The 23,847-nt window shown below is 40.5% G+C and overlaps 2 protein-coding genes across 3 annotated transcripts; both read left to right on the forward strand.

Annotated features, from left to right (window-relative positions):
- The first annotated feature begins 449 nt into the window (after window positions 1–449).
- LOC120566710 (zinc finger CCHC domain-containing protein 7-like) lies at window positions 450–6,735 on the forward strand. Of its 2 annotated transcripts, none has more exons than XM_039813311.1 (8): window positions 450–1,322; window positions 2,317–2,369; window positions 2,605–2,715; window positions 3,166–3,339; window positions 3,872–3,907; window positions 4,411–4,515; window positions 4,789–4,906; window positions 5,677–6,735. In XM_039813311.1, exons 1-8 carry the CDS (start codon window positions 926–928, stop codon window positions 6,159–6,161), a joined length of 1,479 nt encoding a protein of 492 aa, XP_039669245.1. In that variant the 5' UTR covers window positions 450–925; the 3' UTR covers window positions 6,162–6,735. The 2 variants fall into 2 exon arrangements, with proteins under 2 accessions (XP_039669245.1, XP_039669246.1); XM_039813312.1 differs by having other exon boundaries at window positions 451–1,322; window positions 3,169–3,339.
- A 437-nt stretch (window positions 6,736–7,172) lies between these two features.
- LOC120566709 (RING finger protein 44-like) lies at window positions 7,173–20,312 on the forward strand. Its single transcript, XM_039813310.1, has 12 exons — window positions 7,173–8,612; window positions 12,477–12,529; window positions 12,708–12,889; window positions 14,150–14,612; window positions 15,027–15,167; window positions 15,283–15,471; window positions 16,724–16,885; window positions 17,030–17,133; window positions 17,304–17,385; window positions 17,483–17,604; window positions 18,118–18,217; window positions 19,293–20,312. Exons 1-12 carry the CDS (start codon window positions 8,336–8,338, stop codon window positions 19,353–19,355), a joined length of 1,938 nt encoding a protein of 645 aa, XP_039669244.1. The 5' UTR covers window positions 7,173–8,335; the 3' UTR covers window positions 19,356–20,312.
- Window positions 20,313–23,847: the final 3,535 nt, after the last annotated feature.

Genomic DNA, 23,847 nt, shown 5'->3' on the forward strand with positions numbered 1-23,847 from the left:
AACTGAAATTTTCCTAATTATTAACCTAGGCCCATATGCATATATTTGGGCATTATCATGTTAGCATTTTAACTAGACTATAGGCCAGTGGTGGAATGTGACAAATTAGCCTTCACTTAAAGTATTAGTATTAAATATTAGGCTGTAGATATTCTTAGTACTATTATGTAGGTCTACAAATATCATACTTTTTACTCCATTACATTTGTCTGACAGCTAGGCCTATATTACTAATTCCTCAACAGACGGATTAGAAATCGTTTCTATGGCAACAACAAACTGCTAATAAACTTAGTCATTTAAAATGTTTCCTTTATTAAATAATCATTTAACAATATTTATGAGTACTATATTACAAATGGTAACAAAAAAATACTCAACTCCATGGTTTCCGGGAGTGAACAGTCAACCTCCGTGTTTTCAAACGCAGGAGGCAGTTTTGGTTGTCCAATATTTTAACTCCCGGAAACGTCGCCGGTAAAATGCGTGCTTCAAACGTAAACAAGATTGCAAGTAACAACCCATTCAGTTGTATGGAGGGGATTGTTCATTGTGTGAGGTCGCAACCGGCATATAGGAAACTACAAACGGTAAGCACCCGTAAAGTGCCATTATAGACTTATTTCACTTGGTTGTGTTCGCTAATTAACGCTAAGCTCTTCGGCTACTACGTTAGCTAACGTTAGCCTGATGTTAACCCACGTGTTAATATATTTTCAATGTTTACATACTCGCCTTATAATTACACGTTTTAAGAAAAATAAACATAACCAGGCAATTTTACGTCTGCCAGGTGCTACCTAACGTTAGTTCTTAGGAAAAAAGTTGTACATTACTTAAATGAGCCAACACCGCTGTTTGAAAGCAGTGCAGTGAGCCGTTGTTGGGTGGAGCTGTGCGGCTGCTGTTTTTGAGGTTGTATACTATGGACTATAACAAGGAAAATAAAGATGATGATGATGATGATGGTAAGGAAGGCGGAAAAGACGACCGCTTCTTTATTGAGGACTCCTATAGCTCAGAAGGAGAAGAAGAGATTAAGTTCAGTCACCAGAAACATCACAGCAGCTGTAAACAAGCTGCACGGCTCAGCAGGGAAAGCTCTCCTCCGCTCCTCCTGGCGTTCAACATCACCTCTGGACGGCCACTTCAGCTCAGCAGTCCTACTTCCAGTTTGGACTTCCAGGAAGAAGAGAAGGAGGACAGTGAGCAGCCCATCGAGGAGTGGATGATCTTGGGAGGAGAGGAGCAGGTGGAAGACTCAAGCATCCAGCTCAACATGAGCTACTGGAGGAGCTCTGAAGATGACTCTGGAGATGAAGGTTAGACTATACTTGAGCTCACTCTATCATACTTTTTTATTTTTTATAGTAGTTGAATTTGCATTGCAGGAATCTAAAATGTTTAGGCTACCTGAAGGAAAAAGTACAATTGTTATGTCCAAGAGTGTCCAGCAACATGTGTTGAATGATATGCTTTGCCATGTAATATTTTAAAAAAATAACTATACAAGAATGAAACAAAAAAAATCCACAGCCTCTCTGTAAACTATGTTTAGGCTCAGGCAGTGCTGTTGACATATGCTACAACTGTGTGGCTTAACCTCTGAAGTTGGTGGATACAGTATGTGTGTGTAATGAGATTATCACTGTTTATTATCTCCTACAGCATACAAGATAACTCCATGAGCAGTAATATGTCATAGTCAGACATATAGATAGTGCAGAAGAGTTGCCTGCTCAGACAGTTATGTGTGTCAATGTTCCGACACGGGATATTGACAAAAGAGAGAGACAAAGAGTTCAGACGGAAATACATTTCTGTATTTACGTTTCATGCACATTTTTGTAAATCTATGGGAGTGCAATTTATTTATTAATAGTATTCAGAGACAGCATGCACAGATTTTTTCAGATATGCTCTACTTCACATTAGTGAAGATACTCATATTCACACCAGGGAGCTGCCCGGCCTGCACAACCACTACATCTTGTCTTGCCAGCCAGCAGCTCCACTGGAGCAGAGAGGTTTTTCAGTTTTCCACTTACATCTCACCTCAGTGATTGTTATTATGGGAAGGTGTTTTCTAAGTCCTGAGAGCAACAGCTTTTATAAGACCTTGGAAAGACTAAATTTACTAGGCTTTGGAAAAACCCCTGATCCATCCTTGATTTGTAAAAGTTTTTTTATTTTTTTTATTGCGTGTTGCATTTGAAGAGGTATCCTGCCTGAGAACCGCATGATTATGTCTTTAATTGTCGAGTACATTTACAAAACTTAGCCTAATGTTCTCCTTGGTCATTCTCTACATCATAGATCAGAATGTGAAATCAGTGAAGAATACCTGGGCTGTATCAGAGAAAGACAAGGTAACTTGTGATATCTATTAATTTTCAAGGTAACTTGTGATATCTATTAATTTTCAGGAATACTACAGTAGAGATTTTGTTGTTCATGGAAATGTGCATCTACTGTTATTATCCATGTTTCTGTTAAGGGGTGTCATAATTTAAAAGCAAATATTGTTCAAATAAATTGAAATGTGTATATTTAATCCATGCCTTTTTAAATATTGTCATGTTTTTGTCCTCTCACGTTATCCAGTGTGGTGCTTACCAGTCTCTGCCTAGCCGCTATTTTGCGGCTGGTCGTTCTCTGATCTGTAACATTTGCAACAGGACGGGACACATTGCCAAAAGCTGTTACTACCACAAGGTAAGGTTTTCTTTTACATACGCATAATATACTTTCACACCATCATTAAGTAGGTATAAAACATATATCACTGTCTTGTAGAAGAAATAGCCATTGAAGAAGTTTGATACAGTTATTGAATAATAACACTGATTCAGGTTGAAATACCTACCCAACTGCTGAAATGTCCCATTGATCTCCTGTTATAGTCCAGCTTATATCCTACTCTCCTTCTCTGTGTTTCCTGCTGCTCAATATGCTATCACAAGAAATAATGCTGTTAAGTGAAACCTTTTCTCTGTATGTTCCTGATGATTTTTTTTTCTCCTCCAACTGACTAGTCATAACAGACTGCCATAAATTGCACTAGAGAGATGTGTTGATGTAATTCCATGGTTACCTGTAGAGGTTGACTGAAAAGATCATAACACCCATCCTAACACTATTGTAAAACATCTTTTTTTGTATCAGCAGAAGTGTTCCACTTGTGTCCTTTGTGGGATCCAGGGCCACATCCAAAGGGACTGTCCGGGCCGCCCCTGCCCCACCTGTGGACTGCCTTTACATGGCCTCAGGCCCTGTGAAAGGCCCCCAGTGTGGAACCAACACTGCCAGCGCTGTGGGATATCGGGGCACCTCTCTGATGTGAGTTTGTCCGTTAGTCCCCAGGTCTGGCCCCTGTGGTTGTGTTTCTGTGTTGAAAGAAACTTTAAAAGGATTTGTCAGTTGTGTGTTGACATATTCTGTAGCCTCAGGCATGTGTGGGCCTCTTTTATGAAGTGTTATTTGACATTGAGCGGCTGTGGCTCAGTGGTAGAGAGGTCGCCTGAATCGGAAGGTTGGTGGTTTGATCCCTGGCCCTGCAGTCCCATGTCTTGCCCAAGTGTCCTTGGGCAAGACACTGAACCCCAAGTTACCCCCGATGCTGCGCATTGGAGTGTAAATGTGAGTGTTTATCTGATGAGTAGGTGGCACCTTGTACGGCAGCCTCAGCCACAGCGTGTGAATGGTGAATGGTTCCTGTACTATGTTAAAGCGCTTTGAGTAGTTGTTAAGACTAGAAAAGCACTATATAAAAACAGTACATTTACATTGGTAGTAACTCTTTTGTACAATGCTCTTTTCTGTATTCTTGCTCAAGAGTCATTTTCTCCTTTGCTTTCTGGATTTTCCTCAGGTCTGCCCTGATACATGGAGACAATATCACTTGACAGTGAGTTGACGTATTGCCCTTTTCTTATCTCATGTTCTCCACTAAGCAAGATGCATAATGCTTTTAAATAGGGCTGACAATTGATTAAATTTTTTTTAATCACAATTAATCGCATGAGTGCCCAAGTTAACTCAAGTTTTTATCTGTTCTAAATATATTTTAAAAGGGATATTTTTTTGATGCTCATTTGGTATTTGAAACTGGATGTACTTTGGGGGCAGTTCACATTGACAGCACATGCAAATAACTTTAGTCTTATGGAGAGAACCATCTGGAAAGGCTTTGAAATTCAACTTGCCATTCAAAAGACCCTTTCCTTTATCCATTTCTGCTCAAAGAGCTTTGTTTCTGCTTCCACTCCCGTTCATGGATGCATTATAAGACCCACTCCTGTTCTGCTGTCTCTTCTCTGAATGCATGGGTGTGTACTGATAAAACTTCAAATATATCAAATTACTTTTTTTCCACTTTTAAAAGTGTTCTTTGTTTGACCTTTATTCCAGATCCGGCTAGAGCTTCCAGTCAGGCCATGGACAGTCCATACCCACAAACCTAAGAAATGCCCCGCTCATTGTTTTAACTGCTCCAAGAGGGGACATTATGGCTATGTAAGTGGCTAATGAAAGGAATCCTTCTCTCACTTTTACCATTTCTTCTTGACTTGATTCTTGCCTTCCATAATGTTATCAGTCACGGCTGTGTCAGTTTTTTTTACACTGTCAGGTCTCTCTCTGCTTTCCTCTTCTTCCCTCTGTATACCTCTGTACAACATACTCTCCCTCTCTCTTTTATTTTGTATCTTCTTTTGGATTGGACTTTACTGTGCTGCTCTTCTTGCTCACTCACTTTCAATTGTATCTACTCTACTCTGTCGGTATCAGGAGTGCACCAAGAGGAGGATGATCAGTGGGATTTTTCCTTCACTGCCCTACGTTTGCCACTATGACACCATGGAGAATGTCCTTCGATGTCATACCAGGAAGCAGAAAAAAGCCAAAGGTTACAAAACGTATATTATAGTATAAACTATATAATTGTACATGCAATGATTACAAACACTTTCAAAAAATAGTGTGTTTTATCTGTGAACATTTCACTTTATGGGTATCATTGATATAAATGGGCTGGATAAAAATAATAGATAACACAATACAATTCAACAGCACCACAAATTGCAGCCTCCAAAATGATCATACAATTGAATAACACCTCTCTAAAGAAAATTACATCCATAAAGATAGGATTTATTGGCAGGACTGTTGTATTACACTACATTAGTATGAGCTACTGTAGGTGTACCTAATACACTGGAAACTAAGTGTGAATCCAATATTAGTCGCTTTTCAGCTGTGTTTTATCTGGCTGTTTAGCTACCATTATGTTCACCAGCTGGTTGCTAACTTTAGCTTTCTGCCGTTTGGTGCTGGGCAAGTAGCGTATTTTAGTTTTATCAGTTATTTAACTGGAAACATCTGCCTGCTGCGGACAATTTTTAGGTTTTAATGAGAGCAGTGAGTGTAAATCAAAACAGTAAATTTGCGGGCCGTAAAACCAACACAATAAATTGAAAGGCGCTTTGTGATCGGAGTTGGTTGATAATTGGCTGTGGCTTTGTCTGGGTGAGCAACCCCTTTTAACATTACATTTGACCTATTGTTTAAATATTAATGAGCTCAGCTGTAAACAACATTCTCTTTTAACTTATTGTTCAACTATACAGGCATACAAATTATCAAGTAAATTTTTTTCTATCAATGCTGTGTTTTCAGAGCTATTGAGTGCTGGATCACTGCCTCTCTCAGACCAGCAGCACTTGTCTGAACTAACAGGCGAGAGTGGTGAGGAGAATCAGGGGACGAGCAGTACAAAGCAGGAGACATGTAGCCGTGCTGGCAGGAGGAAGAAGTGGCCTGAGAGGCGCAGAGAGAGACGGGAGGTGAAGAGGCTTAGGAGAGAGGCTCAAGTCAGACGAGAAGGAGGACTAATGGGGAGATCCCGGTGGAACTTTGATGATGAATTTTGCCCTGCAGACCCCTTCAGGTCTGCACTCCACGGTCCCAAGCAATCCACACCCCCTCCACAGAAGAAGAGGAGGGATGAGGCAGGTGGCAGGAGCAGAAAGAGCAGAGAGGCCGAGAGGTGGAAGAAGAGAGGAGGGATAAAACGTGGGGATTTATATCCCCATGGTGACACAGACATCAGTAGTGAAAGCCTTCTTTCCCCAAAACAAAGAGTACGCCACAGACGAAGATAAGGAGTAACAAATGTAACTGGCAAACAAAAAAATATTTTGTCTTTCATTGATTCATTTATACAAAAAACTGTAGAATAGTATACACAGTTGAAGGTGCTCGTCTTCAGTGTAGCTGGTAAGAATGTACTTTTGTACTCTACTTAGTTAGTTAGTTAGTTAGTTAGTTATGTTTTATTTCTGTGTCATGCCAAACAGTTTGGCCCATCCCACATGGGATTACAAGACACCACAAATGTACTTATTTAACAAACATCTTCCTGTCGCATATACAAATAATTTGGAGAAATACATGAATACAAATATATACATACTTGTATGTACACATAAATACAAAATACAGATTTCAACATGCAGTATTTTGGATGGATTATGTTTTTACACACTATGCGTGCTTTTTTGGCTCATGTACTGTGTTGTAGGGGGTGTTTGTTATTCCCATAAATATAATGCTAGTTTTACAGTACCATGTCATTCTCTGTCAATAAAATACTTGAGGCGCAAAACTGTGATTTGCTTCTGTAAAGTAATATTTATATTGTAAAGACAACAACAATAAACATGGATTTCCAGATAACCTCGTTGATCATTTGTGTTCAAGTATAGAGGATTATTGTGTGACGCCTGATGCGTGAAACATAAGAATGGGGTTTTAGGTTTACGGAGAACGCTTTAAGCAACGACATATGTAGAGCTCATCTACCTGAAAAGCTGTAGGAAGCCAGTGGCGTTCAAAGCGTTGTCCTATAGTATTTCTGGTATGAAGCTACTGAATTATTAATGAACTGAGCAGCTGCCCGGGGTTTGCCAGGCTAAAGTAGTCAACTCGGATAACAAGCTGCTGCTTAAATTCGACCTTGACGGCCGCTAATTAAAAAAATCTTTCTTTGACAGATGTTGCACGAATTTTAACGTTTCCTTGCTTGTGGGTTAGTGTTACTTACTGACGAAAACATCGCGGGAACGGCCTGTGAAGAGCTACATGATTCTCTGTGATCGATTGGACTGACTTGGCAGAGATGTGGAACTCCCATTGATTGATCTCCACAACACTCCCCGCTGAACAGAGAAAACACTCGGTAGCGAATGCAAGAGGGGATTTAAATCGGACAAATATTGTCCTCGTTACTTGACGGATAAGGTAGCTATCGGTTTTCTCATGCAGTCTGAGGTAATCCGCTATTAGCATTGTTTAACGACTAGCCTAACATCAATACAGTGCGACGTTAGCTAGCTTGTAATGTCGGCACTGTTGGACTTGTTTTCCCCTCTAGACCCCGCTTCCTGTTAGCCTTGGGCTAGCTTGAAAATCGAAAATATGCTAATGAACGAACAGGTATAGTTAGCCAACGCAAAGGGGTGTAACTTTACTACTTACAGTAGACTACCGGTTGCAATTTAGCTGGAATTGATTCACGAATATATGCTGATAACTTTTTTTTTTACAGCCAGCTATTAGAGCAGCTGGTTTCCTTTAGTTTGCTAACGCTCGACAGCTAGCTAGCCATCTTGCTTGTGTTGAGGGATTTAAGTATTTAACTTGACAAGCTTTTGGTGGCAGAGAGCGAGCGATATAACTTCAGTTACATATTAATATATGCGGCAATGGTCTCACTTGTATAGGACCCAATTTCTTGCGACTAACGTTAATGCCTTAAAATACTTGGTTTTACTGTGGAAAGCCTGACAGTGTTTCACTGTGAGCAGACAATAGAGAACCGGAGACTTGCTGAGCTGTTGTTCTGGTAACGACGAAAACCACAGATAAATAACGTAGAGAAAATTGTATTTTGATTAATGTTTTGTTACATCGCATGCTGATATAAGTACAATACTTTTAAAATAACGTTAGCTACATTTGTAAGTTTATAAGCGGCAAAATAAATAAGCAGTTGACCCGCACAAATAGCTTGGGGGACAGTGGACGCTTGTGCGACATATGGACTGTTTCCCTGAACCCGCTGCTTTCAGGTATCTCATCTCATTATATTAGCTTACACAACCGCTTTATTAAATGCCTCAGAAAACACTCGCAGTAGCCGGTAGTCATCAGAGGTAACTAGGTGGATAGAGAGACGCGTAGAAGCAGTCTGAAGAGGGAGGCTCCTGCCCGTTTCTGGACGTCCATCTCTCCAGCCTACCTTCATCACGTCCATCCACCACCGCCCTCCCCAGCCATGGACCCCCCGAGGACTCGGTCACGGTCTCGGTCTGGTTTCTATCATTTCGGCAACGTTGGGAGTAATAGCAGTGGTAACGCGGTTGGTAACGGGAGCATGATGAACGCCAGCGGAGGTGGAGTGAGCTACCCGCAGCAGAGCAACCCTGGCTGGGCGCCGCACCACGGTGGCCGTAGCTACCCGGAGAGCCAGCAGCAACACACCCAGGGGAGCTATCTGTCCGCAGGGGCGCAGCGCCACTCCTCACACGGAGCCCACAGACACCCCGGGGCCGGTAAGCTGTGTTGAGTAAACAGGGCCTACAGCCCGGCTAGATGCATCATTACATACACTCACACATGATACACCCACTGAGGGATGCAGGCAGACCATTAGCAGCTTAACAGGCTTTAAGACATTTAACTAAAAGGCTTGGTGCTTTCACTGCCAGCTGTTGCTTGAAAGGCCAACTAATTATATATCAGGTGGTGTAGTGGAGACTATGCTTCAGAGGTTTGAATAGCATTTATTTAGGTGAATAGGGTAAAGTCGTTCCCTAAGTAACCATATATACTCACTGTTCAGAATATTTCATGAAGTTGCTGTACTTACTATTTTTGCGTTGGACCCCACGAAGAGTAGCTGCTACATTGTTAGCAGCTAATGGGGATCCGAAATAAAGAAAGTATCCACATGTTTGAATGCACTTATTGTAAGTTACTTTGGATAAAAGTGTCTGCTAAATAAATGTAAAGTATTTAATTGCCGGGCTCACCTGCAAATTATACTGGCCCTAAATAGGAATTTGGCACTGCAGAATTTCCCTTTGGATAGTCCAGGCATGGTGGTGCTGAATTAAGTCATATTATGTTACTCCTGTTGTCAAGGCACAGAGAAAGAAACCCTATAGGTGTAATTAATTAATAAACTTATATTATAACTTATATTAGAATTACAGTGATATGCTGAGATATATTCTATAAAAAGGTGGGTCAGTGGAAATCTTGTGGATTCAAACTAATATTGATGGCTAGAGAGCAGTATTTTTTTCACAGATTAGAGACATTTGGCCAGTGGTTTAGACTGCCTACATACTCTTCTATAGTCTTCACACAACCTACATTAAAAAAGTCTAATTAAGGAGCAGTTTGGAGCCTTTAACAAGCCTTGAAATAGTTTCAAGTTAAAAAAGAAAAAGAAAAAAGAATTGTAACAAAGAAACAGGAGTGAACAATGGAGTTGCTTAAGCATGTTGTTGGTTTATACACTTTGTGAAGTTATATGTATTTGCATTGCCCAGTATTATACAAACTGTTATTCAATACCCTCATGCCCCCAACAGCAATGGTTACTAACCCAATCCCAAAGAAGACAATGAAAAACTCCTTAAAACCTTTAAGAAGAAAGAGGAAGAAACAAATGAAACTGCCAGAGAGAAAATCCCAAGTGAGACTGCACCCCAGTCTCCTTTTTAATTGTATTCAACATGGACACCAGTCTGTTTAGTGTTGGTTTCCATTGCTGACCATTGAATAAATGTGACTGGAGGAACCTTCTGTAATACCAGATTGGATTCCCTCAAAGGCAAAAAAGTGCTGTGAATGAATGAAAGCAGGCTTTTAATGGGTCTTTGTCGTAATAGCATCACTGTTGCCAAACACCCAAAATAACCCACACAGAGGGGACATGCACAAAAATGCCAAATTAAGAGACTACAGAGAGGTTTGTGTAAATGACTTAAACAGTATATCTCTCTCAGCTGTTTGATCTTCCTTGATCTTCTTAACAGCTGCACATGGCTCTTCTTAGATGGCCTGTGTGTGTTCTGTGTGTAAGCAAAAATAAGAGTGAGTATGTTTAATTGCATAATACAGATTTCCTGTTTGTCTGTGCTTGCTTGTTTTTGTACGTACGTATGTCACAGTATTATGCCTCTTGGCATCACTATGCAGAATGTGTCAGGGTTGGATTTGGGGGTGTTAAAAATGTGTCCCTCTGTCTAGCCTGTTTTTTCTCCTCTTCCTCTCCCCATTATCAACTTGAGTTTTTACCCAGAGTAGCTTTAATAGTGAGTGTTGCATCCCACAACCTGTCCCTTAATAGGAACCAGTTTTTACAGATCTTCATTAATACTGTTATCACCCGAGATCTCTGCCGATTTTGTGGGTGAAATAGAAATAGTTTCTCTATTTTTGGCTGGTCTCTTCTAAATAATGGTTCAAGTCTTTGAAGAACAGGCTCAAATTGCAACTTGTTGACAGCTCATACTCTTAAGTTCACTATCCTGCTTGCCTGACTGGATTGTCTGTCGTAAAATAAATGGTGTCAGTCTTCCCCAGCAGTCATGCTAGGAGGAAAACAAAGTTGTGTCTGCTTGCCAACAGAACCCGTACAGTCTGGCTCACCATCCCCTCTCACATGGCCCCTGGGTTGAATTAGCATTAACAGACCTAGTTCTCCTCAAAACACATGGGTGGCTGAGGCCCAGGACACTATGAGGTCTGAAAAAAAGGCATGGTAGATAAAATAAAGAGATAAGCCAGTGTGTTGGCCCTACTGTCAGCTAGTCAGTCAACTGACTGTCCCTCTGTTCTCCGCAGCCGCTAGCAGGGCGTCTTTGAGCTGTCACTATCAGCAGACTTCACATGGCTCTGGAGTGGCGTTGCAAAGACAAGAAAGGGGTGAAGGGTTGCTTTAAGATCTGTTGTTTCTGGGGCTACAGAATGGGGTGTTTGAGGGAGGCATAGAGGGAGAAATAGAAAGATGTTTCCCCCCTCCTCTTTTTGATGATTAAAGGTTTTTGAGGGACTGCTTAGAGGAAACTCTTGTCAGCTGAGTTCAAGGACATCCTTCTTAAGCTGCTGAAATGTCTGTATGCGCATGCTTTGTCCAGATTGCACATGTGGTCTGCCAGATAAACAGCTGGGAGAGCATTGTGTTTTTCAGAGATTATGTTATGGTATTACTGCTTTATTCAGTTATGTGATTTTTTTTCTTTTTTTAGTATTTCATTTTTTTGGTGCTAATCTCATATCATTAGGGAGTCTTTTTTGTGATGGCCTGTTGATCTTTGGAGCGAGATTTTTATCTCATGTTCACCACAAGGAGATAAAACAAAAATGGGGAAGAAACACTGTACTGAGCTTTTGCAGAGCTAATAATGGTTCACTGCCTTGTTCAGGGACACACAGACTGCATGCCAACACACAACCATAATGGTTAGTTAGTTTTCTCCAGTTGGCTTAGGGCTGCAACTAACGATTTGCATTGACTAATCTGTCGTTAATGTTTTTTTATTAATAAAATGTCAAAGAACTGTGAAAATGCCTTAAACAATTCCCAAAACCCAAGGTGATGTCTTTAAATAGCTTCTTTTGCCCAACCAAAACCAAAAGATATTGAAGTTACAAAGATGTAAAACAAAGAAAAACAGCAAATCTTCACATTTGAGAAGCTGAAACAAGGTAATGGGTGATTAATGACTTAAACGATTACAGATTCATTTTCAATAGATTCATTATTTCGTGATGGTATTTTGGAGAAGAGTGATGGTGACAGTTGAGCTAATGACTGGAGACAAAAGTCATTCTCTAAATTCAAACAATGTGTCCTATGCAAAGACCAGAAGATGCTCTGGAGTGTTGTACACGTTTTGATAAGTGGATGTGTGTGGATGATGTGGATGTTTCTGTGAGTCTGCACTGACTTTTCATGGTAGATCAAAGGGAATGATTTGTTTGTGAGAACCAGAGGATTAGTCCAGTGTTGACGTCTTCCAGGGATGGCTCCCTCCTTTGTCTGCTTGTTAACAGCAGGACATTCAAAACCCTGTTTGAAAGACAGACCCTTGCTAAAGACAGAGGACTGTTAACTCTGTGAAGCAAGATGTATGATGCACTTTTTTGTTGTCACTGTTGGATTTTGTAGTGTTAAGACTGTGGAACTGTTTAAACAAACCAGCCAGGCTTCATGGTGATCCAATGAGTCTTAGAATGGAAAATCAAATCAAAGACAACCAGCTGCCTGTGTGTTGGTGTTGTTGTTGTACTTCTGTTGGCTTAGCAAGCATATGTCCATGTGTCTTGTGATGTTGATGTTTTTTCCTCAACCCTATCTTATCTGATTCAGTTTTTGTTTTTTTTCCCTCTGTGGCCTGCAGGAGGAGTGCTACATTTTCATCCAGATAATGTGTGCAACGACGATCGAGACAAAGTAAGTATGAAACATGAGCACTGCCTGTTGCCTGTGCTCTGCTCCTGGTTTGAATAGGATTTTTAGGTCATTGTTTTCTTTTCTTATTAATTCTCCCCTTTTTATCTATCATCTTTTTTGTTTTTTCCTGACCAACCATCCCCCTGGTACCTCCCCCCCCCTTATCCTCTGTGTGCAGATGGAAGACAGCCCAAGCCCGAAAAGGCAGCGTCTTTCCCAGCAGACCATGTTGGATCTAAATTCCGCCCCTCCCTCTACTCCTTCCTCTCCCATTCGTCCCTGGGAGCTGCCTCCCAGTCGCAGACCACACCCCCACTACATGCCAGAGAGATGCCACACGCCTGTTCGCAACAGACGCAGGTAAGTATACAAGTATAACAAATACATTTAATTGATTGTGTGTGTGTGTGACACAAAAACACATTACCATTATCTTCTTTATTGATCTGTTTAGCCTATAAGATGTACAAAAAAGACCTTTTCTGATTGATTACTATAAGAATAAATCAGATCGGTCAGAATGTTATCACACTTCTTTGTTGACTGATACTGCTAATAAAGCATTCATGAAAAATTAAAAATAGACCTGAAAGGATTAGTTGTAGACTATTTGTCGTTAACACAATTAGTCTGCTGTTTTGATTATTGCTTTATTAAGTCATTTTCTCTCTGCTACCAGACTCTCAAATGTGAAAAATGTGCTGCTTTTCTCTTGTTTTCTATTATTGTGAATTGATTATCTTTTGGTTTTTGGCCATTGGTTGAGCAAAACAAGACATTTGAAGATGTCCCTTTGGGCTTTAGAAAATTTTGATAGGCATTCTTTCACTGTTTTTTTTTTTTGTTGCCATTTTTTTATAGTACATATGTTTAACTGATTTAATAAAGAATGAATCATCAGATTGATTGCCTGAAATACATTTTTCAAAATTGGAGAGCATTTCCTCTTTTTTAAATGTTTCACATAGTGGGGATTTATACACAGATACTACTTGTGGGCTTAACTATAGGTCTTACTTGTCCTATTCTTACCTCAGATTTCATTTTGTCGCTCTCTTCCAAGTTTTGCATTTTATAATTCATATACAGTACATTTCTGTAATGTGTCTCTTTTTCCTTTTCTTCTCTTAGTGATCATCTATTAGAGCTGCATCAGTGTCCTTAGTCTTTCTTTTAATGGCTCCCGCTTCTCTCTTGTATCCATGCTCTATTATTTCCCTGTCCTCTCTGTCCCCTGTGCTTCATCTCTTTTCACTTAATAACAACTTTGATAAAAATGAATAAATAAAAACTTCTCTTGGGGAGGGCAAGTTCTGAAATAAGCATCAGATTGGTGAAGTTTGCATTACTGGTAAAAGGCGCAGTGCTGTACATTTTACCAATTGAGCATCTCATTCATTTCAATATGCGCAATACCCACAATCCCACACTGAAATTCAGGCCCTGAGATGAATTGATAAAGAAAATAATCATTAGTCCATCCGCCCTAGTACTGTATTTATAATAATGCAAATGACAAAAGCTCCTTTTATTTTATTTGTTTATTTATTAGGGACATTAACTATGACATTATTGCAACCACTTAAGTTCTTACGTTTTCCCCTCTTTCTTTCACCCCAGCCCTCCAATGAGACGCCAGCGTGGCCGGAGAGACCGTCTGACCCGCCACCACAACCACCACGCCCACAACAACCACCACCACCACCACCACTACAACAGCAACAACAACAACAACAACCACCATCACCACCATCACCACCCCAACGCCCACCATCATCATCACCACCACCACCTGCACTCTCACCACGGCCTGTCGCCAGGCCACCAGGATGAGAACTACCGTCACCCGGCTCCCCCTCAGGGCTACCCACCCTATAACCAGCAGCCGTCCCGAGGGCTGGGGCCCGGGCTTGAAGAGCGCCCTGGTCACCATCCCACAAATCCCTCCCCCAGGCCCCTCCACCAGTCACCGAACCTGTCTCCCAGGCTGCTGCACCCTGCAGCCCATCCACAGCACCCACACCCCCACCCCCACCCCCACCCATCCCAGCAGAGCAGTATGGTGCTGGACCTCCATGAGCAGGTGACTTCATGAGATGATGTGGCCTTGTTGGTGGGGTTAATAAGGGGAACAAAATGTACGGACAGCTGATAAAGGACTGAAATTATTCCAGTGGACCTCTGAAATGAGAAAACACGTCTTACTGTTAATGAGTGACAGAGATTCTCTAAGATAGTTTTGTTCTTGTTGCAGGTGAATGAGTTGAGGTGTTTAACTTCAGTCCATTGAATCTCATTTAAATAATAATTCAACCTAGTTCACATCAGGATTCACATCCACAAATTAGTGCTAGTTACAACATGGAAAGGCATTGCACTAGGTTAGGTTTATTTACTACCTAGATAATGTGGATCTAGTCTTGTAACTCCAGCTGCTCAGCTTTGGATCAGTCTGTGTTCGTAGAGTTGACTTTTGCCCTTTGATCTCCATATTTAGGGTTCAGCTCCAGTATCATATGCTGTGTCTCCTCCGGGAGTGCCACCAGGCCTGCCGCCGCGCTCTGCCCCTCAGCAGATCCCGGCATGCTCAGTAGTCTTTAGTGGACAGCACTATCCCGTCTGCAGTGTCCCTCCTCCTGTGAGTGTGTTTGTTTCCACATAGTACTGTAGCACATTCTCTGTTACTGTTGTTTTCATTATTTGATGTTATGACTAAATGAAATATTGCTGTTTTCTGTTTCTCTCTCTGCCAGGTCCTTCAGACTTGTTCTGTGCAACACTTACCCATGCCCTACCCGTTCCCATCACTGCTGTCCAGTGACCAGGCCTTCCTACTTCCCCCTCCTCACCTCCCCCATCCCCCAGCACACCTTTCCCACCACCCACCTCACCTGCCCCAGCCTGGACAGTTTGGACCCTATCCGACGCAGCAGGCCCGATCGGTGAGTAGGAATTCTTACGTCATGCTCGTTTCAACCTTTGACTTGGTATCACGTTCAGCTTTTGTAAAATATGGCATTTAATTTGAAACCTGAATTGTAAAGATTGCTCCTCTGTTTATTTGAGGATTTCTCACTTTTTGTGCAACTCTAAAAAACGTTTCCCCCTTTTTGATATTTACAAAGACAAGTTTCCAGTTGAGCAACAAGTGAGACTGTCAGCATCTTTGAGGGAAGCTTTATGAAATGTTTTACCTGCCATATAAAAAAATTCAGCAGCAAAGGTCTTTTACAATGTTAAAGCAAGATGGAGAATGCATATTTTATACATTTGAGTTGAAGCAATTTGTTCTGTTCTCCTTTAGTGTTTGCAAGCACTTGTAAGCTGTGCAGTGTTAGTAATAAATAAGGAAATGTACTCAAATAGCGTGTTTTTTCAAATGTATGCCTGCACAGCAAGCATCAAAATTACAGCAAAGTGAGTAAACTCCCTAAATGAAAACTAGGTAAATGGTGGTATTGCAGTTAAAGAAGAAATATCAGTGTTGTTCTTGGCTAAAATTACAATGGTGTTCAAATAAACAGTGTGTGCCAAAGTTTACAAAGCCTAAAGAAGATCTGATTAAATAGTTGGATGCTCTCTGAGATTCAGTATTGCTGATGTGGAACTGTAATACGACAGCTCTTTGCCAAAGGCTTTAGGCCAAAGTACGTGTGGCTGTTACGACCCCTAGAAAGGCACTTACAAAAGAAGTCCAACATAACCAAAATATTCGAGGAGTAGCAGAATTCTTTTTCTTCTAAACAATATGTTACAAATGATGGGACAGCCACAATTAACAAAAAGAAGGGAAAACACTCCGATCAACAAATAATGGGTAGTAGGATCTGGGCTCTCCTCTCTACCCTAATCTTTGATATTAATATTGACTGCTAATTAAAGCAGCTACCTAAGAATTGAATACAAAGCAATGCCTATTTAATTAAATTTGAGTAGAAAAAATAATTAAGTACAAAAGTTTGATCGATCCATTCAAATGTCTGTTAAATATATTTATGTACTATGTAATACGATTTTTCTATAATTCGTCCAAAGCTAATTTCTTATTTTCTCTTTATATTTCTCTTTTTTCCTTTATCGTTGTGTTCTTCGTCAAGTTTCTTTGTCTGTGGTTGAATAGTTTTTAATTGCTCCTGTTTCTGCGATCACATGAAATAATCTAATCGTCCACATATTTCTTCTCCACCCACCCAGCCGTTACAGAGGATAGAGAATGACGTGGAGCTGCTTGGAGAACACCTGTCTTTGGGTGCTGGGCTTCACTATCCCCCCGCCACCCACCCTGCCCTCACACCACACTCCACACAGCTTCACTTCCTCTCCCATGACCCCCTGCCACAGGAGTTCTTCGGAGTGGTGAGCAATAAGAATTATTCCATGCAAGTTTTATTTCTTTGAAGAAGTGTTATTTATTTATTTTTACCTTGAGTACAGGGGAAAATAAAAATAAAAAATCATGTGAATTATAAGCTCATGTATTTGTTGTCAACTGCCCAATAGTCCTATCCAAACTTTATTCCGCGGCGTCTCCCTGGGCGACGGTATCGCTCGCAACAGCCACTGCCACCTTCGCCTTACCACCCCAGCCTCCTGCCTTACTTCCTGTAAGTAGATCAGTACATGAACCTACAAAGATAAGACAGAAAAGTTTATTCTTTTATTTTGTATTGGCCAAATATACACTAGATGACCTGATATTTATTTTATGAAATATAAATATGGATTTTTTTTTTTGTGTGCCATTAACTATTCAGTGTAATCTTTTCCTCTGTAGTTCAATGCTGCCAGTCCAGCCCACAGGTCCTGCGATCAGTCTAGAGCTGGATGTAGACGATGGAGAAGTGGAAAATTATGAGGTTAGTCTTTATCTGCTTTCTTTTATTCTTATGTCCGTATGTTTGCTGGATACAGACTCTGATTCTTTTGTTGTTGCTGATGTTTTCTACCCCACAGGCCCTCCTGAACCTCGCTGAGCGTCTAGGGGAGGCCAAACTCCGTGGACTGACGAAGGGAGACATCGAACAGCTTCCTTCCTATCGGTTCAATCCAAATAACCACCAGTCTGAACAAACACTGTGAGTGCTGCCCCTTTTTGCAAATACCAGGTCATCACTTGTTGATGGGGTGAATTATTCATTATGTTCAATTTATTTTAATGTTATAAAGTTTGTGATGTTATGTGGCATACAGTATTTGTGTTTTTTTTATTTTTAAAGCTACAGAAAGCAGAAAACCACTTCAAAGCATATTTGGAAAAAAATTTAATGTCATCTCTGTCTGTTGGGGTTGGACATTGTGAGAATTCTTTTTCAAATAGTTGGTACACATATTCATAAAAGTATACATTCAAAAGCAACTATAGGTTTTCCTACAGTTGGTGCATGACTAGTAGTAAGAGGAGATGTATTCCATGCGAGTACAAGAAGACGATATCAGTAATTACAGAGTTAAGGGTATTGTAGTCTAACCTGATGACCAGTTAACCTAAATCTGCCTTGATGCCCAGTGTGTCATGTAAAAAGTGTGTTAAACAACAGCTTTCTTGTGTTCCCGTTCATTACATGCTAAATCATACCATTGTGTTGCAGGTGTGTGGTGTGTATGAGTGATTTTGAGTCCCGCCAACTGCTGCGAGTCCTGCCCTGCAGCCATGAGTTCCACGGGAAGTGTGTCGACAAGTGGCTGAGGGTAAGTACTTAGCCCGTGGAGCCTGCTCACTCACAATGTCCATGTAACGCATACACAGCCTCTGAGTTTATCTCAGGCTAATCATACATTGTTTGGCAATGCTGTAAGTGCCCCGGCAATGCTGCGTTTAGAGACTCGATCAGTAACTTACTGAGCAAAAACCTTATTTTTTTCTTTAAAGAAACAACTACACTTGCAGTCCAAGTACACATTAATTGACACAGGCACCTCTTAATTATAGGAGTGTAGTGAGAATCTCACTCTTCAAGAGATGTGTTACATAACAGAAACAAACATCAGGCTTGTTCCTACTGTAAATTCAGTACAGAAGAGTCAGTAAAGTCTGTAAACCACATAAAAGCCCAGGACCGAAAAGCTGTAAACTTCAACACTTGATTTCCCACTGAAAATGCTAAAGAAAGAAAAGACTCTCGAACACCAAGTTCCTGTGTTAATCATAATACAGTCTTGTGATTTAGAGGCATGGCGGCATTGCCCAAAGCATCAGTATGAATTGGGTAATGGGGATTACAAATCCATACAAAACTTCTTCCTCGCTGCTTTCCACTCCTTCTGCCCACCTGTCCACAATGGGGTCTAGAGCCTTCAGCCATTCTGCCCCTCGCCTTCGGAGCTCCCTCCCTCTATCCATCCGTATCATAGAGTCCCTCCCCGCCTTTAAAAACCTCCCTCAAAACTCACCTATTCCCAAAGGCCTACCCCACATAACTCCACTCCCCATTAAATTCATGGATATATTGCTTTGTTTTAATTTTCTATCTACATTTTTAAAAGTAATTTTTAATTATATTTGCCTTTTTAACTGTATTTTTGCTTATTTTGTTTTACTGTAAGGTGTCCTTGAGTGCTATGAAAGGCACCCATAAATAAAAATGTATTAAAACAAAATGGGAAAATGGGTCTAGCGGTGAGTTTAGTTACAGTCCAAATGCGCAGTTTTAGGAATGGGCATTTTGTGTGATCAATAACCGAAGTAAAGATGATATGTACCACCTTTTTAAAAAAAAAAATAATAAATAAAATCATTATTTCTGTTTCCTCTCTCTGTCCTCAGGCCAACAGGACATGTCCCATTTGTCGGGCCGACGCCTCAGAGGTCCAGAGAGACTCCGAGTGACCACATGGGGGAGCCAGATGCTCCTAATTGTCTTTGAAACACGTTCAGCATTACCTGCTCCTGATATATTGATACACATGTATGTGCTTACACACACACACACACACACACACACACCACTTTCTAGGGTTTTTGTGCAGCACTTTCTGCTCGTTTATTATCCTTTAAATCTTTGATCTGATTTTCATCACAGTTATTTTACTGTTCACATGAATGCAGGCCCTCACATCTTTTAGTGAATTACACCCTGCCTGACCATTGTTCTGCTGTGGTGTGGTGTGCGTGTGTGTACACATGCATGCACCACATCTGTGCAAGTGGTGTTTGGTCAGCCCTGCAATGCTGAGCGGTGGTACGTGACTGTGTGTTTTCAGTGTATGTGGGTGTGTAAGAGATTTTAGAGGTCCTGGCGCATGCCTGAGTTTCTGTTGTGTAGCAGACATGAGTAACGACATGGGAGAATTTTTGCTCTCGTGAGTGACTGACTTTACTTCCTGTTTGTACGTTTATGCACTGTCTGTCTGTATGCATACTCCGTGTGTATGTATGTTATAGACTTAAATCCTTTTCTCTAGTTTGACACTAAGGGTCCATGCTGCCACTATATTTCTTGGTTGCCTATTTGATCCATTTGTTTCTGTAGATTATTATTATTATTTTATTATTATTATTATTATTAATTATTATTATTGTTACTCAACCATTATAAGTGATTGTTTTCCTGCCTGGCAGTTACCTCATCATTCCGGCTTTGATCATCTTTCATTACAAGCGCTTCACAGCATTACTTTGAAACTAAGCACATTTATATATTTTTCTTTTCTTAGTAAAAATAAGTTTGTCTGTGACTTTGCAGTGGCACATGTGTTACATATATACATATATCTATATATACTGTATAAATCTATGAATATCTGTATACCAAATAAAAGGCTTGATATGAACTTTTTACAATCAGTATTTTTGTATGTGTGTGTATATATGTATGTATATTAGTTACTTCTATCTATCTATCTATATCTATATCTATCTATCTATCTATCTATTATTTTAAACGGCCAATTAAGAGCTAGTGACATAAGTCAGGTTTGGTTCTGCTAGAGTTCACTGTGTTAGATTTGAAGTGGTGGTATTATTAAAAATGACACTGACTGCAGACTGCTGCTTTGGGTGGCTCCATCTTTTCAGATTTTGGCCAGGAGGTGCAATTACTTCAATCTGCCACTAGGCGGCGTTACTGTTCTTCTAGACTATCATCACTCCACATCTGCCAGGTTGTTGTCCTTGTGTTATGTTTTGGTTCTCCTGACACATACTCTTTTACAGGTTGACAGTATGTTTTTATTGCAGATTGTTATGTTTGTAATAAGTAGTCACTGTAATAAGTAGGCTTTTTTCTTTGAATCAATGCCAACATGGCAAGACGGTAAGCACACCCGACATCACTCTCTTGGGGTTCCCATCAGACTCTTGACTGCTGTTACATCTGTTATTGTACTGTCACAGTACTCATAACGATCCACTCTAAAACGAGGGCAGGAGTAGGCAGGAATAAATTATTGAGTTACACACAAAGTAATTATAGTCCTAGGAGTTGCATATAATTACCGGAGTTGTGATAATGAGTCTTAATTCTTCTGCAGTCCAATATATAGGAATTATTCCAACTAAAAATACAACATAACTACATTAATATAAGCCAAGACCTAATGAGGTCAGCAACTAAGGTTAGAATTGTATATGAGGCTGAAACTGAAAGAACAAACTTGGAACAAGGTATTGGAACCAATAATCTAATCAAATAAAGACCAACTTAGTGAATTGAGAATTTATTTACTTTAAACCTACAATGCAAAGAAAAAAAGTCTGCCCACGTTAGTTTCCCCATTGTCGATGTACACGTCTCTTTCCCCGACTACACACAGCTGTTTCCCTGGCAGCACACACCTGTTATCTTGTGCCTTCTGTTACTGTATATACTAATACTTTATCTACAGATGAAGTCCAAAAGGCAGATGTCACCTCTAGGCTTTGCCGCACAAATGGCTAAATTTTTGCAAGCAACTTGCATGGAGCTGCTTGAGGCACAGAGAACACAAATGTCATTGTTTTTAACTGGACACCATTTACACAGCCTGTTTATGAAGAATGTGACGAAGCGGGCACACGCTACTGGGGACACTACAGTCTGACTTATAAAAGAACTTACGACAACATCTCTCCAAAGATACTGGTTTTGTGCATCTAGTAGTAAGTGCTTGTGTCAAATCTGGATTCACCCTTTGTGTTTGAAGGAGGCTACAGGAGCAAAATCAACCAAGACTATAAAAAAAAGATATCAAATGCTCAGCCAATTGTTACTTTAATTCCTTCAGCTTTGCTTTGCATTTCCCATACTGATTTTTTGTCATCTTGTACTGTATTTATTTGCTCATTTTACTCTTCTTCTGTGACTCTTCCAACTGGAATTTGCTATTAACATGACATTGCATGTTTGGGGTTTAATATGCCAAGTAAGGATAACCAATTTGAAAAAAAAGAGCAAACAACCTCTTAAAGAACAAGTTTGATCAGGTCATCTTTAATCCTGATGCAGATGTCCTTCAGTGACTTTGCGCTGTCCCCCTTATGCACTGTCCTCTGTTTACTTTCTCTTTCTGTTCTCTCCTGTCTCTCATTTACATGTTCTTCCTCTCCTCCTTTCTTTTTACTTATGCATCTTCTCTTCCAGCCCCCTCTCCCTCTTCACCACCCACTCCTTTAACCTGCTTCCGCTGCAGAGCAGTGAAGTGGAACTGATGGGGGATTTCTGCCTAAAACTGTCGGCCCAGTTACTTCTAACACAGGGAACAAACAACATTGGTCTTGTGTGCTTTTTCTTCTCCACTCGCCCAGTTACCATTTTATAACCGGGGTTGTAGGGCCACAAGTTGCCCAACTTTTTATGGCAGGTGAGTTCCACTTGATGTTGTAAAATTGCTTTTGTTCGAACACATTAAGATGGACTGCAAAAAGCAGTGGCTTTTCATTTCCCATTTACGTCCTGACTGCAGTGTAAAATCTGCATGAACCTTTAATTTTTGAACAAACTTTCCAAATTATTTTTTCTTACAGTGAAGAGTCCCATTGGTAACAATTCTTGCCTGAATGTCCTTCTCTTTGGCTGGTTATGCACTCCAGTCACTTGTGTGTGACTGGCTGACTGACTCAGGCTGTGCCTTGACTGAGGACATGTTCCAGGCAGCTTTGTCCTACATAGTGGCTGTGAAGAAGACTAACTTTAATTCAACTGTCAGTTGCAGGTCAAAGACAGGGGAAGAAGAAGACAACTTGCAAGTACAAGATATGATGATAAGATGTTTCATGGTGTTGCGAAAACAGTATCTGTATAGCAAAGTCACAGAGTCAATTTGCTACATTTGTAGCTGTACTTATCTGGTTATTGGCTCCTTGTATGTGTTTATACATGTACAATACATCTGAGTGTGCATTTAGACTCAATTATATTTCAAGCAGGAGAGTTTAAAGTGAAGGAGACGGTTCTCTAAAAGAACCACAGTGTGAAATAAGAGTCCTCACTTGTGACCTAGAGCACGCCTGGATGCAGAGGTGTGTTTGTGTTTGTATTTGTCTTTTGGTTAAGACATTTTGGCCTGTTCTCACAGTAACTACACTGACGTTTGAGTTGTAAGGGGGTATGATGTATGTGTATGATGGGGTAGAATTAGGTTTAAGTTTGGGAAAGGCTTAAGATAGAGCTAAACCTCAACAAAATAAATGCAAGTCAATACATTATCCTTACAAATGCTACTGTGTGTGTGTGTGTGTGTGTGTGTGTGCATGCGCATACAGTTGTAAATCGAACTTACCAGCAGCAGCAAACAGCTACAGGATCAAAGTGTACAATGTTTAACTGATCTGTGCCTCTCCCAAATGTTTTAATCTTTTGGAACAAAGCAAAGCTGGTTTGATGAAGAAAAGAAAACAGTTCTACAATTGTTTTAGAAAATGATAAGCCATGAACAGGCACCACCCTATTTTCTGCAATTTAAAAAATTTAAAATTTTGTCTTCTTTCATTTTTATTCTTCCTAACTCTGATGCCTGAACGAAGAGATGCAAGGCTTTTAGACCTCTGCTGTCTCCACTGCTTTCCTCCAGGCAGCCCACACTTTTAATGTGCAAGTGTGTGTATGTGTGTGTTGAGCTGACATGGTACATGGATTCTCCATCCTGCTTGTATATAAAAAGAAAGCGAGGGCACCGAGCTCTGCCTGCTTCACTTATATTCACACTCATACACACACACATGCTCACATGCATATTGCACACACTATTTTTCTTTCTCCCTTTTCCCCTCTTCCTTTATCTTCTTCTCCACAGATATATACTCAGCAGTGTGAGGGTTAACATGGATGCGTTAGCAGGGCAGGTTGTTCCCTGTCCATCTCCCTGAGTGAAGTGTGTGTGTGTGTGTGTGTGTAATATTTATT

The sequence above is a fragment of the Perca fluviatilis genome, chromosome 10 (genome assembly GCF_010015445.1).
Source record: "Perca fluviatilis chromosome 10, GENO_Pfluv_1.0, whole genome shotgun sequence".
NCBI classification, from domain to species: domain Eukaryota; kingdom Metazoa; phylum Chordata; class Actinopteri; order Perciformes; family Percidae; genus Perca; species Perca fluviatilis.

Bases quoted from the DNA above. Each gene is read 5' to 3' on its own strand.
- LOC120566710 (XM_039813311.1), top strand. From the start codon at position 926: ATGGACTATAACAAGGAAAATAAAGATGATGATGATGATGATGGTAAG. The intron at 2,370-2,604 runs GTAACTTGTGAT...CACGTTATCCAG, and splicing joins CTGTATCAGAGAAAGACAAG to TGTGGTGCTTACCAGTCTCT. The intron at 3,340-3,871 runs GTGAGTTTGTCC...GATTTTCCTCAG, and splicing joins TATCGGGGCACCTCTCTGAT to GTCTGCCCTGATACATGGAG.
- LOC120566709 (XM_039813310.1), top strand. From the start codon at position 8,336: ATGGACCCCCCGAGGACTCGGTCACGGTCTCGGTCTGGTTTCTATCAT. The intron at 17,386-17,482 runs GTTAGTCTTTAT...TCTACCCCACAG, and splicing joins GAGAAGTGGAAAATTATGAG to GCCCTCCTGAACCTCGCTGA. The intron at 18,218-19,292 runs GTAAGTACTTAG...CTCTGTCCTCAG, and splicing joins GTGTCGACAAGTGGCTGAGG to GCCAACAGGACATGTCCCAT.